Here is a 15,062-nt window from a genome sequence, read left to right as displayed (position 1 = left end):
TCGAGGCCGGTGAATTTCGGGGGTCTTGCGGCTGAGGTAGAGCAATGTACTGAGTATGCGTAGTCGGCATTGGACTTCAGATGTGGTGCCTTCCACTGGAAGCATGGCCCCAGCCTGAGTACGACGTCCGCTGCGGAGCTCCGTGATGAAGACTCGTACCCCGCACGTCCACTAATATGTCACGGGTGTAAAACTATTTACACGGTGTATTTACAAAGCAGTTGTAAAAAGCAGCCTAGAATCCCGAGAGGCTGTTACCACTTCGTCGTCTTCACCGCCGATGACCTCTTTGTCTTTTCCCGCCGTAACAATACCTTGTAATCTGGCTTCGCTGCGTAGGCAACTGCTGCGGGCGGCCAGCGTATTTGCACAATTGCTGGTGAGATGGCTCGAGTATTGCGCTGTTAAGGCCACCCAACAGTGAGGTTATTCGTGTGCCAAAGAAAGTAAGTAACCTCTTTGTTTTTTAGCTTGGGGTCAGAGCCATGCCTGGTCGTCTGGCACACTGGTCGACACGCTTGGCGCGACTGTCCCGAGAGAGGCTTCGCACCGGGAAATCGGGGTGGACGAACACGTTTTTTTTTCATCGCTTCGCCATTCGCATGACGGAACACGCAAACGGTTAGGCATTGATGTCCACTATGAAAATGCACACGCTCGCTCAATATCCTATAGCGGTGAGTCGGACTTCCTTCATTCGTCCATGCCCATCGGCATCTTCTATTCAGCTAGCTCGCATTGGTGCACGATAGGTGCAATAAATGCGCGTTTCGATGTTCGCACTACTGTAGGAGCCAGCGCTGTCTAGCTCCCACTCGACGGACTAGCTCAACCTGGTCAACTGACCGATGAGTGCAGCAAGGACTGCTGGACTCTAAGACATAGTGGATCACCCACTACACGCCGGACGAGCTACCTGCACTCGTGTGCTCTTTTCTATACAGTATACTGCCTCTCTCTGTCGTATGGTGAGTAACAAAATAAGCATGGTTTCAACTGGGTAAAATTGCGTGAAACAAACTCCAGATAAATGTTGCTATTATGTGGAACACTGTTCCGGAGAGCGGTGAATAATATATTGCAGCACAGTTTTATATGTATTTTATGTTTATTCAAAATTTTAAAATATAGTATGTTGGATATAATTTCATATATTTTCCGATGTCATGTGGAACGCATTTCTAGCTATGCCAGAGGAACATATTTTTAAAGCTTTTGCTCCTATAGATAGAACTCAAGTGGAACGAGATCAAGATTGTGTTAAAATTTAGTGCAGGTAAAGTCTGAGGCTCCTATCGGGTGTTGAGCAGTTCTGGAGACTAGTCATACCTGCCACAGAGGATTACCAGAAAATGTATATGGCTCCCCCGAACAAAATATAAGCTTTCCGGAAATTTCTTCCGTATTATAATGAAGACAATGGCACGGTAGCAGAAGATCTTAAAACATCAACGATGAGTGCGCGGCTAAAACACAAAGCTTGGCAATCGCGGCATCGCTACTTGTTAAAACGTCACGCACATCGTTTAGAGTAGGATAATTGATCGCTTGTCTGGTGTAGGAATATAGTCTGTCTTGAAACAATAGAAATGCGGTGAAATTATGATGTTTTTTGCAAGTGTTCACAGCCGTTGCGTTGCGTGAGTAAACTTATTGTTGCCACTTACTTGGGGATCGAAGGTGAGCAGGTAACCAGCAACATTGGTTTCACGGGTACGATTACGACCAGCCAAAATGTTGACAGGCATGATCGTAAAGTGCGTTGTTGGGTCCGCCAAAATGTCACGGTCGGCCGCCCGGGCCACGCCTGGGAGTGTTATGTCGATCACCTGGACGAACATTCAATTGCTCGGTACTGTAATTTGCCTATTCTTAAGGATTCAGAAAGGCGTCATGTACATCTTCAATCATTAGATGACGTACTGGCGGCTTAACTAATATCTCGAATTAATTATTAACTTAACGGCGTAAGTTAATGAAGGAGAAAATATCGTACAAGTGCAACCCACCGCAGAGGAATACAGTTGCGATATATAAATCAATCTGTTGATTTGCCAGCCAACTAGTTGGCGAAGTGCAGAGGTTGAGAAATGCCGAGGCAGCGACAGGACAGCTTCATCGGAGTGGCATTCTCGCTTACAACTCTGGTTAGAGACAATACCCTCGCTTTTGCACTCACGGAGAAAAATAGATTCAGCGCTTATAATCTGACTTGGCAAGACGTGATCGGTACTCTCGCATAAACAGACCGAAATCGCGGTCACCGAACTTGTCTTGTTAAACATGGGGTACATGCAGTGAACCTTGACGACGAAATTCTCGCGCTCGAGAGAGAAAAGCTGGCAAATTGCAGAGCGTTCGCTGGCGTCCTGCACTTCAAATGAAAAAGTGGCTGACACCGCCGCAAGCTTATAAGCGCAAAACGTTCACTGGCGTCCTACACTTCAGATGCTGGACCTGCGCACCTGATTTATACAGAAACACATCCCTTCATCCGCGTTATCAGAACTCCGCAGAATGGCGCAATTTCAATGAGAGGCCCATCTGGTTCTGATGGGGACGCGTCGGACACGTTTCCCACCATTGTCGCAGTGCTTGGAAGTCGCAGCCTTGGCCGAGCTATCGAAAGATGTGAAGTACAGGTGATAGCTTCCGAGTGCTGGTACACAACAACGACGACAGCGCTCCGCCATCATGGCCAGCAAAATCAAACCGCTGCCCTTCGCTATCCCGACAGCTGCCCCGCTCACATCTGGGTCGTCGCTCTCCTACTCCCTGATTCTCCCGCTGATCTCTCATAGCAAGTAATCGTGCTGCACCGCCTCCTGCTGCTATTGATTTGGATCACCCTCATCATAATCATCATCATCATCGTCAGCCAGGTTACGCCCACTGCAGGGCAAAGGCCTCTCCCATACTTCTCCACCTACCCATGTCATGTACTAATTGTGGCCACGTTGTCCCTGCAAATTTCTTAATCTCATCCGCCCACCTAACTATCTGCCGCCCCCTGCTGCGCTTCCCTTCCGTTCGAATCCAGTCCGTAATCCTTAATGACCATCGGTTATGTTCCGTCCTCATTACGTGTCCTGCCGATGCCCATTTCTTTTTCTTGATTTCAACTAAGATGTCATTACCTCGCATTTGTTCCCTTACACAATCTGCTCTGTGCCTTAACGTTACACCTATCATTCTTATTTCCATAGCTCGCTGCGTCATCCTCAATTTAAGTAGAACCTTTTACGTAAGCCTCCAGCTTTCTTCCCCGTACGTGAGTACTGGTAAGACACAGCTGTTCTACACTTTTCTCTTGCGCGGTAATGGTAACCTGCTGTTCATGATCTGAGAATGCCTGTCAGACGCACCCCCAGTCCATTCTTATTCTTCTAATTATTTCAGTCTCATGATCCGGATCCGCGGTCACTACCTGCCCTAAGCAGATGTATTCCCTTAGTACTTCCAGTGCCTCGCTATCTATTGTAAACTGCTGTTCTCTTCCGAGACTGTTAGACATTACTTTAGTTTTCTGCAGATTAATTTTTAGACCCACTCTACTGCTTTGCCACTCCAAGTCAGTGAGCATGCATCGCAATTGGCCCCTGAGTTACTAAGCAAGGCAATATCATCATCGAATGACAAATTACTGAGGTATTCTCCTTTAACTCTTGTCCCCAATTCTTCCCAATCCAGGTCTCTGAATACCTCTTGTAAGCACGCTGTGAATAGCATTAGAGAGATCATATCTCCCTGCCTCACGCCTTTCTTTATTGGGATTTTGTTGCTTTCGTTATGGAGAACTACAGTGGCTGTAGAGCCGCTATAGATACCTTTCAGTATGTTTACATACGGCTCGTCTACACCCTGATTCCGTAATGCATCCATGATTGTTGTGGTTTCGACTGAATCAAACGCTTTCTCGTAATCGATGAAAGCTATATATAAGGGTTGGTTATAATGTGCACATTTCTCTATCACCTGATTAATTTTGTTAATATTTGTAATTTGGATCACACGATGTTAGATAAAATAATGAAGATTATCGCCATGGACCTTCGGCAACACAACTGCAAGCGCTTCGGGGACTGCTCATGTCGTACGAGGACATTTGCTATCCCAATTGGCGATTGCTGGGCCAAACAACAATTGTCAAGAATCGGATAAACACAGGCGACGCCAAACCCTTGCCCCGACGTCCCTATCATATCTCTTCGGCTGAGCGCCAAGTTATGTAAAAGAAAGCTCATAAAGTGGTTGCCTGTGACATCCCCAAATTTTCTTTGTGCCCATGGGCATCTCCTGTCATGCTCGTTAGAAAGAAGGCGCATCTCTGTCGAATACCGGAATCTCAACCAAGTAACAAAAAAAGAAGTGTACCCCTCACCACGGGTACATGACGCCATTTACTATCTCAGTGGTTCCAAGTATTTTTATTCGATGTGCCTTCATCCCCTGTATTTGCGGATTGGAGTTCAGGACATGGATCGTGAAAAGATGGCGTTCATTGCACCTGATGGTCTATATCGATTGTAAGTGATGCCATTCGGGGTAGGCAAAGCTCCCTCCACATTCGAACGAATGATGGATGCCTTCCTCTCGACCTAACGTGGTCCACCTGCCTGTGCAACCTCGATGATCTCGCTGTCTTTTCTCCAATTTCAACACACACTTAGAATATCTCTCGGCAGTTCCTGCAGTGTTCAGCAAGACGAGACTTCAGCTCAATTCTATGAAATTTCACTTCGGCTGTCGGTAACTTACTGTGCTCGTACGCCTGGTCGACTCTTCCGGTGATCTGGTTCACAACAACTTGAGACGCACTAACAACAATGTCTACGTATTTGCTAAATATAGAACGGTTAAGGAAATCATTTATATTGCACTGAGCACCCCAAGAAGTCATTGTGTTGTAAAATTCATAGCTGGTTATAGCAACTCAATGATCCAAGTGTTTTTGTCAACAACCGCCTGAGATCGAAAGAAGATTATAAAGAACCCATGTTCGGAATTCATGTACACAATGTCGTTGTTCTTTCGGGCTTACTGTTGCTTTCGTAAAAAGTACATTACAAGAAAGAAAGGCAATCGCTTTTGACACCGCAGCGACTAATTCACGAAGAATGTCATTCCTTTGAACCTTTGAATCTCGATTGTGGTGAAAATCATGCGTAACAGCGCCTAATTGTATTGCATCTTAAGCTCTATTTTTCTTGAACAATAAAAGGTTTCTTCGAATGCGTTGCCAGTTGCGTTCGATCGAGTTTTCGAATTTCATTTTTATGGAGAGCATAATGGACTAAAATCAGTTGCAGCTATGTGTCTCACCTACATGCGTATTGCACATTGGTCCTCGCTTTTACAGATTTCATTCGAAAGCGAACTATGGTTTGGAAGTAGGATTGATTAAAATGAATAACTTTAGAAAAATTCATTCTGATGGCATCAAAAATACCGAAATTTCCTGAGCCTAAATCTAAACAAACGGGTATTTTCGGGTCAAATGCAATCAATGTTAAAGCCGTGAAAAGGCACTCGGTAATTAGTTAGCGCTTTGAGTCTAAGGAAACGCGCTTTCGCCTCTAAGCAATGTACTCTGAAATTGATACTCAGATACCACCAAATGATATTATAGGACCTTGCATTGTCTGAGGGGAAACAAGGCTCTTCATCTGCGGCTATAAGCAGGAAAGCATTGAGATTAGTGATGACACATCCCTAGAAAAGGCGCTATTGACGTGCCTATGCCTTTATTGTATGAAAGATATACCATATATGGGCAACTGCGTGGCTCAGTGCATTCAATTATAAACCCCGGCACAAGCAATAAAATATTATGGGTGAAAACAAGAATAAATAATTTTTCACTGCTTTGAGCACTAAAATGAGAGCCATATAAAGAATTAGGCTTTCTACGCGATTTGATAACACAAATGCCGCTTCAAGGCAACAGTGTAATAATATTGTTGATTTACGTACTTTCAGTAAATAGAGGTTTCTTCGGACATGTGATCACGCATGATTACAACGATCAGCTCTGAATATTTTGATAACATTCCTTACGGAATGTGAAATTCTATCGTTGTATGCACTTTCGTGATATCGGTTTGTCGTAGAGTTTTGTGTTGGTTACACATTGGTTTGTTGTAAATGAAGAAAGCACAGGATATGTTTCTATAAAAGCTGCTCAAGCTTGTTTACGAAATGCGCTTAATGCCGCAAAGTCTTTTTTATTGCGCATTCTCTTAGGTTATTATCATCGGCTCATTGCATAATCAGTTTGTGAAGAATCCGGCGACTCAATTGTTGCCAATACTTCCGATTTGATCAGTATAAACCACAAATGTTACTTACAAATGTATCCAAGGTATAGTAGCAGGCCGGAGTGCTTGTGAAGGTCATGCCTTTAGGAAAACACACCGAAGACTAAAACCAGCCGAATACTACGTCTTCTCTTCCCTACACTAAAAGGATTTCGCAAAAACTGAAGGAGGCGGCGTAGCCTGCGTTGATCAGGCCGTATATGGCCTTATCACTACGCAAGTGCGGTATGCCATCCTTACCAACAGCGATATACATAATTAAGGTTAGATCAATTCAAACCCATACAACAAGATTGATTACGCAACAATATTCTAGGAAAAAAAGTGTATTCTCAATAATAAGAAGCATCGGAGTAGTATCCGAGAAGGAAAAAAGTGGTGAAAAAATTTTCCACTTGGTTTAAATTCAATATGATGCTTCGTCCTGCGTGTAGCACCAAAGCTGCATAATACAGGAGTTTAAAGGACAAACAAACAACGTGAATTTTCCTTTCTGAGTTCCAACAGCTTCCCAATTGAGTGTACTACCTCGAGAAAATGTTGCACTTGATGTATACTCTTACTTGGAAACTGCTCTTCTTCCCATGCTCTTTTTTTTTCGCGCTTCTTGTTGCGTTTGTTACTTTTATGCCGGTCGTGTGCCTAATGCATCGCTGCAAGATAGTGTTTGGAAATCAGCTGTCCAACTAGCTATCTATCTAGCTAACTAAATCTAACTAAATCTAAATCTAAGTCAGCTCCGAGGTAACGCGCACCTTTTAAGTGAATAATATAACTTACATTATTCTGGAGATCAGCCATGATTCCAGGGCTCCACGTGCCATTCCGATACGGTGTTCCGAATGTAAACGCAGAGGCCATCTTGTAGTCAAATCTGCACAAAGCCAGCGCGCGCACGAAAATGAATCCACCCTGACCGTTCGAAGTTTCTTCGCAGAGCCCGAGAACGCGGGCTGTCTTCTCGGCTGCAGCGGTCGTCTTCGAAATGCACATGATGTGCAAAAAACACTCCCGTACCCAACTTCGCACATTAGAGAGCCCATGAATCGAAGTTTGTTGTAGTGTATTTAATCCGATGACAGTACAGGGAAATGCAAAGCAAAATGAAAAGCCAAATGCAATGAGCAGCCACTGCTACGATGTCTCTCCTAGCATGCTAGTCGCTTTGTGATTTGAAGGGGTATTTCCCGAGGCAGGTACGAAAACCACGAAAGTCATAGTGGTGTGAAAACGTGCAGACAAGAATGATTTAGGCAATTATAGACCAATTTCAATTCTAGCAGTGTTTTTAAGGGGCCTGAAAAATTATTATATAGAAGATTGTTAACATTTTTTGTAGAATGTAAAGTGATTACGTCGTCAAATAACGAGATTTAGTCCGACGTTTCAAGAGAAAGTGTTTCAGTATACCAAAAGGAAATAATTTGATCCAACATAGAAGAAGAAGAAACTTATTAAGGAATAGTCCGGCAGTTCTTGCTGTGGTGGCCTCAGGTGACGGCTCGAAGTCCTCGGACTCGAGCGGCTTCTTCGGCTTGCCGGACGGCCCAGTGCTGGTCTGCCAGCTCTGAACTTTCGAAAGGCGCCTCCCAGTGGCGGCGACGCCTACGGAGAAGGTCCCCTACGGCTCCCGCACCTGGGGCGGCGTCGGGAATAAGCGAGCTCGAGCCTTCTCCTACTCTGGCAACGGCCGCGATTATGGACGCGTGCGAACGGAGCTGGTTTGATTACCGTTGTTTCCGGCACATTCACAGAGCATGTGTCGCAGCGTTACTCTCTGTCCTCATGTTTTACACGCGTCTGTTGGATATAAACGCGGATAGCAGTGGCGTAAGATAGCGGGGCTAGGGTAGGTGTGTGTCTGGAGCCAGCGTTAAGTTATGGCCTCGTTCCTGTTCAATTTATCGTGCGGTGGCGGGAATGTGCGTCTTTCGATTCTGTAGTGTTGCGTGAGATCTCTGAACATGGTTAGGCGATCGCGCCACGCCCAGCGTGTTTCTTGTTGCTGTGTTTCTGTTGTAGTGTCCTGATCAGGTAGATCCGATGCCCCGCTGACGGGGGCGGAGGCGGCCCCGCTCAGCGGCGGCTCGGCGCGTGAGACCTCGAGCTGTGGCGTGGGCCGCCACATTGCCCGCAAGCGGAACATCGGTGTGTGCCGGGGTCCAAAGGAGGAAGACAGTAGAATTTTGGGGTTGCGAGGGCGATGACGAGTCGCCGTCGTCAGAAATTTGGAGTATGCGAGCCGCTTCCCACGAGACACGACCGCGCACAAAGCCGCTGATTGCCGCCTGCGAATCGCTGATCACGATCGCAGCGTTCGGCACCATGACGAGTGCTAAGGCTATCGCGGCTTCTTCGGCCTGCCTCCGTGTGTCCCGTGGTCACCGTGGTGCTCTCGAGGCATTTACCCGAGCGGTCTACAACCGCTATCGTATGTGCGCTTCTCCCTCCTCCATATCGCGCCGCGTCTAGTCTACTACACCGCCTTGTTGCTGTTACCAAACTTCTTCTGAAGGTCGCTTGCTCGTTTATTGCGTCTCCTGGCGTGGTGCGTCGGGTGCATGTTCTTGGGAAGCGGCGGGATGATGAGGCGGTCGCGAACAGAGGCGGGAGCCGCTGTCTTTTCTCCGTGCTGAGTGTGGTACGCGATGCTGAGTGACTCGAGGATGCATCGACCTGCCTTTGACCTCGATAATCGTTCGTATTGCACAACGTCGTGCGCCTCGATTAACTCGTTAAGGGAGTTGTCAACTCCGAGCTCTACAAACTTGTCGGTGCTCGCGTTTAGTGGAACGCCGACCGCCCTCTTGAAAGCCTTTCGGATAATGCATTCGACTTTGTTTTTGTCGGCCGCGATCCACCTCAGGTAGGGGGCAACATACGTTATGCGGCTTATCGCGTACGCCTGCACGAGACGGATCGCGCACTCTTCACGCATACCATTGCGTCTATTCGTGATGCGACGCAAGAGTCTGATCGTGTCATCTACCGAACGACGAAGCATTCGCACCGTCTCTCCGTTGTGGCCGTTTGCCTGCAGGTGTAACCCTAGGATTCTAATCTCCTCTACGTGCGGTACGGGAGTACCATCTGCCAATGTAATACGTATTTTGGAATATTCCCGTTCCCCTTCGCGCAGTGTTTTACGACCTCTCCTTGTGGGTTTGTAGAGTAAAAGTTCGGACATGGTAGCCAAGCACTCGAGGCCCATTTAGCGCAAGTAATTCTGAACCGCATCTACTCCTGCCTGTAGGGTTCGCTCGACGTGACCGTCACATCCTCCCCCGGGAACCCAGAGATGTCATCTGCGTAGAGACTGAGATGTAATCCTTCTATTTCTGTTAATTTCTCGGGTAGACCAAGTAGAACTAAATTAAAGAGTAATGGCGATATGACGGATCCTTGCGGCGTGCCGCACGAACCCGTCTCAAATTCCGACGATTCCTCGTCGCCGACGACGACGCATAAGGGCCTGCCCGCAAGATAATCTCTAACGTAATTATACATTCTTTGGCCTTGTCCTAATGTTCTAATTGTTTTTAAGATCGCTTCGTGCTTAACGTTGTCAAAGGCTTTTTTTAATAGCTAAGCCTAGAATTGCCATAGTGGAGCTGGTAGTGTCGTCTGCAATCTGGTGTTTAAGCTGAAGCAATACGTCCTGTGCGGAGAGGTTGCGACGCAATCCTAGCATGGTGTGCGGAAACGCGTCATGATCTTCGAGAAAGTCGGTCACGCGGGGGAGAATTGCGTGTTCCATGACTTTGCCGACGCAAGACGTAAGCGAAATCGGTCTCAGATTATCGAGCGTAACCCGCTTGCCATGTTTAGGAATCATGACAACGCGGGCCCGTTTCCACGCTTCGGGAAGGGAACCCCCTCTCCAGCCCTCAGTGACGTAAGCTGCGTGTCGAGAGATTGACTCGTCATCTAGGTGGCGGAGAGTCTTGTTGGTGACCCGGTCCGGGCCGGGCGCCGATCGAGTGTTTAGTTCGAACAGGACTGTCCGAATTTCCGATTCGCTGAATTCCGCGTCCAGTTTCTCGTTTGCGACGCCGTCGTACTTGGCGTGCTGGATGCTTTCGGCCTTCTTAATGTAACGGTCACGTATTGCGTCGAGAAAGTTATCGCCTTGCCTTTATAATCTCTTACTAGCCTACGAGTCTCTTGGCCTTGAGCGGCCCGAGTCTCCTCCGGATCTAATGGGTGTCTAAAATGCCCAAGCGCTCGCCCTGGTCATCTGCCTCTCGAGGCCGTTGCATGTATCTTCTCATTGTGCCCTGCATACCTAGAGTGCGTGTTCTTCTATGCCTCTGTCTAACTGTGCTATGCGTTTGCGCTACGCCTTATTATGTCTTTCGCATTTCCATCTCTTTAGGAGGGCTCGCTTTGCTTCCCACATGTGTGGGAGCCTGCTGTCAATTGTTTCGAGGTTCGCCTCGGGCGGAACGTCGCTCGTTGCTGCGCCTACGTCCCTTCTAAGCGTCTCGGTCCGCTGGTCGATGTCCGTAATCGGCTCGTCGCTTCGCCCCGCTTTTTCTCGCTTCTTGCGAAACGTGTCCCACTTCACGAGTTTGACCTTACGACCTTTGCCCTCAGGGTTAGTACCACGACCGCTCGGGCCCGTGCCTATCGTGATCTCGATCAGCGTGTGCTCGCTCCCTTAATCTTCCTGCGTTTTTGCCAGTGCGCTGTTGTTACATTCGAAACGAACGCAAGGTCTGGTAACGTATCGGCACTCACGCTGTTCCCTCTGCGTGTAGTATCGGCGGGATTCGCGATCAGTGGAAGCCTTTGGTCTTGCGAGTCTTCCCAAAGGTGTTTGCCCTTGGGTGTTTCTCGGGTGTAGCCCCAGGCTCCGTGGGGCGCGTTAAAGTCACCCGCAACAAGTAGAGCCTCGCCACCGGAAGCCGCGCGCGCACCCCGCAGTAGGTCCCCGAATCTGTGCTGAAGCGGGGGTTTACTATACACGTTAAGAGGAAGCTTTAGCTCGGGCCCAACTCTGACGCGGCCTATTCAAATACATGTAAAACGCAAAAACGTTTTTATGAGATAACCCCTGGACCGATTTTAATGAAATTTGTTGCATTTGAAAGAGAAAGTTTAATTCTAGTGACTGTTGGAAGCGGAATTTCTATTTAGGGCTTCAATTTTCTTAAAACAATTTTCAAATATTTGACAGTCTGAAAAAAATAGAAGCACAATTTTTAAAAATTGATAGCTCTGTATCAAAAACAGATATCGCGGTTCTGTCAACGGCATCCATTAGATCATTGAAAGCGGACAAATTCGATATGTCATTTTACATCTTACGTGAATTTGTAACGTTGTTTACAAGGGTTCTGCAAAAGCTGCATTTCCATGTTACTAAATTTTTTGAGATTCATGTGTAATATATCAATTTTGTCCGCTTTGGATGTACTATTAGATGCATTTCACAAAATTCTATTATCGTTTTTCCTTTAGGAGTTACGTAGTTGTAAACTTGGCAGTGCTGTATTTTGGAAATTTCGGATTTTCGCCACTTTTTATTAAAAGATTGACGCCCTAACTCAAAAATTCGAAACCAACAGTCCCTAGACTTCAAGTTGTTCTTTTAAATGCAACAAACCTCCTCAAAATTGGTGCAGTGGTTGCCGAGAAAAATCAATTCTCTTTTTACATGTATTTAGATAGGAGCACCCCAGCTAAAGCTTTCTTAAGGACGAAGAGTCATCGGCCGCTCTTAGAAATTAATTCTATGAACAGATCAGTTATATTTACGCAGGCAAATTCTCGCTGCGCCACAGTGACGTTACGTCGAACGAGCACAGCGGCGATTGGCGACGGGCGTGGTGGGGGAGACGGCTGGCGTGGCACCATCGCCCCCGGCCCCGCGCCACCCGCCACGCGGGGTGTAGCCCGTTTCCTTCTTTGCCTGTTCTCCGTCGCGATCGCGTCTTTGGCTTTGTAGCCAGCTAGTTTAACCGGATGGTTTGTCTCCTGTAAAAGGATCACGTCCGGTTTCGTCTCGCGGCTGCGTATGAATTGCTGGAGATTACCCCGCTTCCTCCTGTAGCCCTGAAAGTTCCACTGCCAGATTGTGTATTGTTGTTTCCCAGTGTTAGTGTGATTCGTTGCGTGTGTAGCGATGGTGATGCCTGCGTTTAATTTAACCCGTCACCATCGAGGCGACTTGGTTGCTGCTGCGGTTGCGTCTCTACGTCTGTGAGCGTGTTTTGCTGCTGCTGATTGTGTTGTTGCTGTCTAGCGTACGGCTTGCTGATTGTTCTGATTGGTCTGCCTGCCGCAGGCGACAGCCTCGCTTCTATGTCGTCTATGCGCGCCAAGTGCGCGGCGAACATTTGTGTTATTTGTTCAGAGAGCACACGCTAGCGCGTTATTGAACATTTAGTTCATATGAGCCGACTGTTTTGTAAAACGTTCCACGAGGCTCTTGTCGATGCTGTCTACTCGTTTCTGTAGTTTCTCATAACGGCCGCATCCCTGTTTGCTGTCGGGTCTTGCGGGATCTAGTGCGATCCTTTTCGCGATAACTGGACGATCATCGCGTTCATCCGCCGTCTCCCTCGAGCTGCCCTCGTTGTCCGTGTCCATCGCGGCCGGCTCAGGCTATGATGGAGTCGGTGATCGAGGCGCCGAGGACGGCGGCAGCGTCGTTTGACGTTGCGATGGTTGCTGCGGTTGTGGAATCTCGCCTTTCAATTTCATATTTTCCTCTCTAAGGAGCGCAATTTTGCGTTTAAGCTCAGCAATTATTGATTCTAATGGTTCTAAACGTTATTTTAGGGCTCGCTCGAGCTCGTCCCCACGGCCGCCGCCGACGGTGGGCCCACCATTGCGGCCGCCGAAGCGCCTCCGCCGCCAGGAGAAGCGGCGACAGCCGCCCAGCTCGCCTGTTGCCCAGTGCTCCTGTGACCTTGTTGTTGCTGCCACGGCTGCTGCTGCTGACTTTGGTGGTTGATGTGGCCCACAGCTGCGGTGCCCGGACCGCCGCCACCGCGCGTCATCGACGTGCTTCCCGGCCTCTGTGCTCGGTCGCGAGAGCGGGATCGCGATCGGGATTTTCCCGCGCCGCCCTTCCCGCCGCGGCTAGTCGAGCGTCCTCTTCGGTTTTCGGTGACTGAATGACAGTCTATCTCTGGAAAATTGAGTTAGTAGCCGGCGTTGCCATTACAGTCGCTGCTGCTGTTGTAACCGCTGCCGTACGCTGTGGCTGCTTCTTCCTCTTCTTGTCTTTTTCGCTCTAGTTGGCAACGCTTGACTATGTGTGGGGTCTTGTATTTCGCCTTGCACCTGCGGTCTCCGGTGAAGTCTCCCTTTCCGCACAGTCGTCAGCGCGGCTCGCATCGATGGTCAGGCGACGGATTGTTGCGTCCGCATCCACGGCAAATCTTGTCGTTGGGATTGGGGCACACGTCGGCGCGGTGTCCCAGCCTGCCGCACTCGTCGCACACGTCAATCTGCTTCCTGTAGAGAGAGCATCTGACGAGCATAGGTCCGTAATTGTTAAGAACTTATTACATATAAATTGCTCTAAGACTCCGGCTGTACCGTTTCTAGTAAAATCAAAATCTTGCGAACCATCTGAGAAATTTTTTTCCCTGCAGAAATAAGTGCCTATAACCACGGCCCTCGTGGGCAGGTGTAAAACGTCGTTATTCTGTCATAAAATATCGCGTAGGCAACAATCGCAAATGAGAGGGTACGGGAGCGTTTAAAATGAGGTGCGCTCGCAGGACTTATTCCCAAAATTGTTGCATTGAAGCTGAATACAATATTTAAATTCGTCTCCCAATTATTTTTCCTCGATGTTGCATATCTAAAGCTTGTTCTGACACGAAACCTCTTTTTTTAGTGACCATAGCACTGTTCTTGCTCAACCAACTCTCATACTACCGAATATTATAGGAAAGAAATCACTTTAAGAGCGAAGAACAAAGAAGAAACATGTTTTTAAAAGATGATAATGCCGTGCAAAATGCGGTGCTCAATGCTCCAGGGTGGCGAATAGTATTGCCGCAAACCACTGGCTTGTTCAGACTGGAATTTTGTGCAGAGGTGCCGCTTGGCAGTAATTTGTATGTATACGACTTTCTCAACCGGCTATTTTGCCAATATTACCCGAGTTAATGGAAGTTTGCATCGTCCGCAGCGAGGACGAACGAAACAACGAACAAAAAAAAAGATATCGGCTACATGATACTGGTGGTGCCATCTCGCTCCCGCTAATGGAAGGAGCGCCCTGCTGCGATGAAACAACGGCGGAGCGGGCATGTTAGTTAGCACAGAGGGAAAGTGCTGAGCTGAGGTATGCTTTACCTGCTCGCCACATGTGCTCCTTGTAGCTGCTAGTTCTGCAGACTGTGCATGAAAACCTTGTTTCGCTGTGTTTAAATTATTGATCAACTTCTAGGTTGCTGGTCCATGCTCCCTCAGCACCGGGGATGGAGACAGCTGCGGTGGGCCGGCTTTATTGTCGCTAGATGAAGCGGGCGGATCGTACGCATATGCATTTATCGTGTGTGGTCATTCAGTAGGCCGCTCATCGAAGTCATAACCTCCGCTCATTCCATCACTCTCTCTAGAACTTAACATTGTACACGGCGCGACGCGCGGAAAACAAAACAGTCCGCAGCCGGTCAGTTCGTCCCGTCGCTGCTGAAACTAGATGTGACGTATGATCCGCCTGCTTGCGTGTGACCCGGTTCCCGCTCACAGAGCGTCAAAACTAATGCCATCCGATGG

General features: G+C 47.9%; 1 protein-coding gene across 1 annotated transcript in view; it reads right to left on the bottom strand.

Annotated features, from left to right (window-relative positions):
- The window catches only part of LOC142586135 (glutamate receptor-like), a 102,151-nt gene that overhangs the window by 52,001 nt on the left and 35,088 nt on the right, over nucleotides 1–15,062 (bottom strand). Inside the window, exons 3-4 of the mRNA XM_075697387.1 lie at nucleotides 7,098–7,191; nucleotides 1,668–1,829 (exon numbers count right to left, since the gene is read on the bottom strand). Of these exons, the coding sequence (XP_075553502.1) occupies nucleotides 1,668–1,829; nucleotides 7,098–7,191 (256 nt within the window). The remainder of the gene's footprint in view (nucleotides 1–1,667; nucleotides 1,830–7,097; nucleotides 7,192–15,062) is intronic.

This window comes from Dermacentor variabilis, chromosome 6 (genome assembly GCF_050947875.1).
Source record: "Dermacentor variabilis isolate Ectoservices chromosome 6, ASM5094787v1, whole genome shotgun sequence".
In the NCBI taxonomy this organism is placed as follows: Eukaryota; Metazoa; Arthropoda; class Arachnida; order Ixodida; family Ixodidae; genus Dermacentor; species Dermacentor variabilis.
Note: the sequence above shows the minus strand (reverse complement) of the source record. Positions and strands in the feature narration are given on the sequence as shown.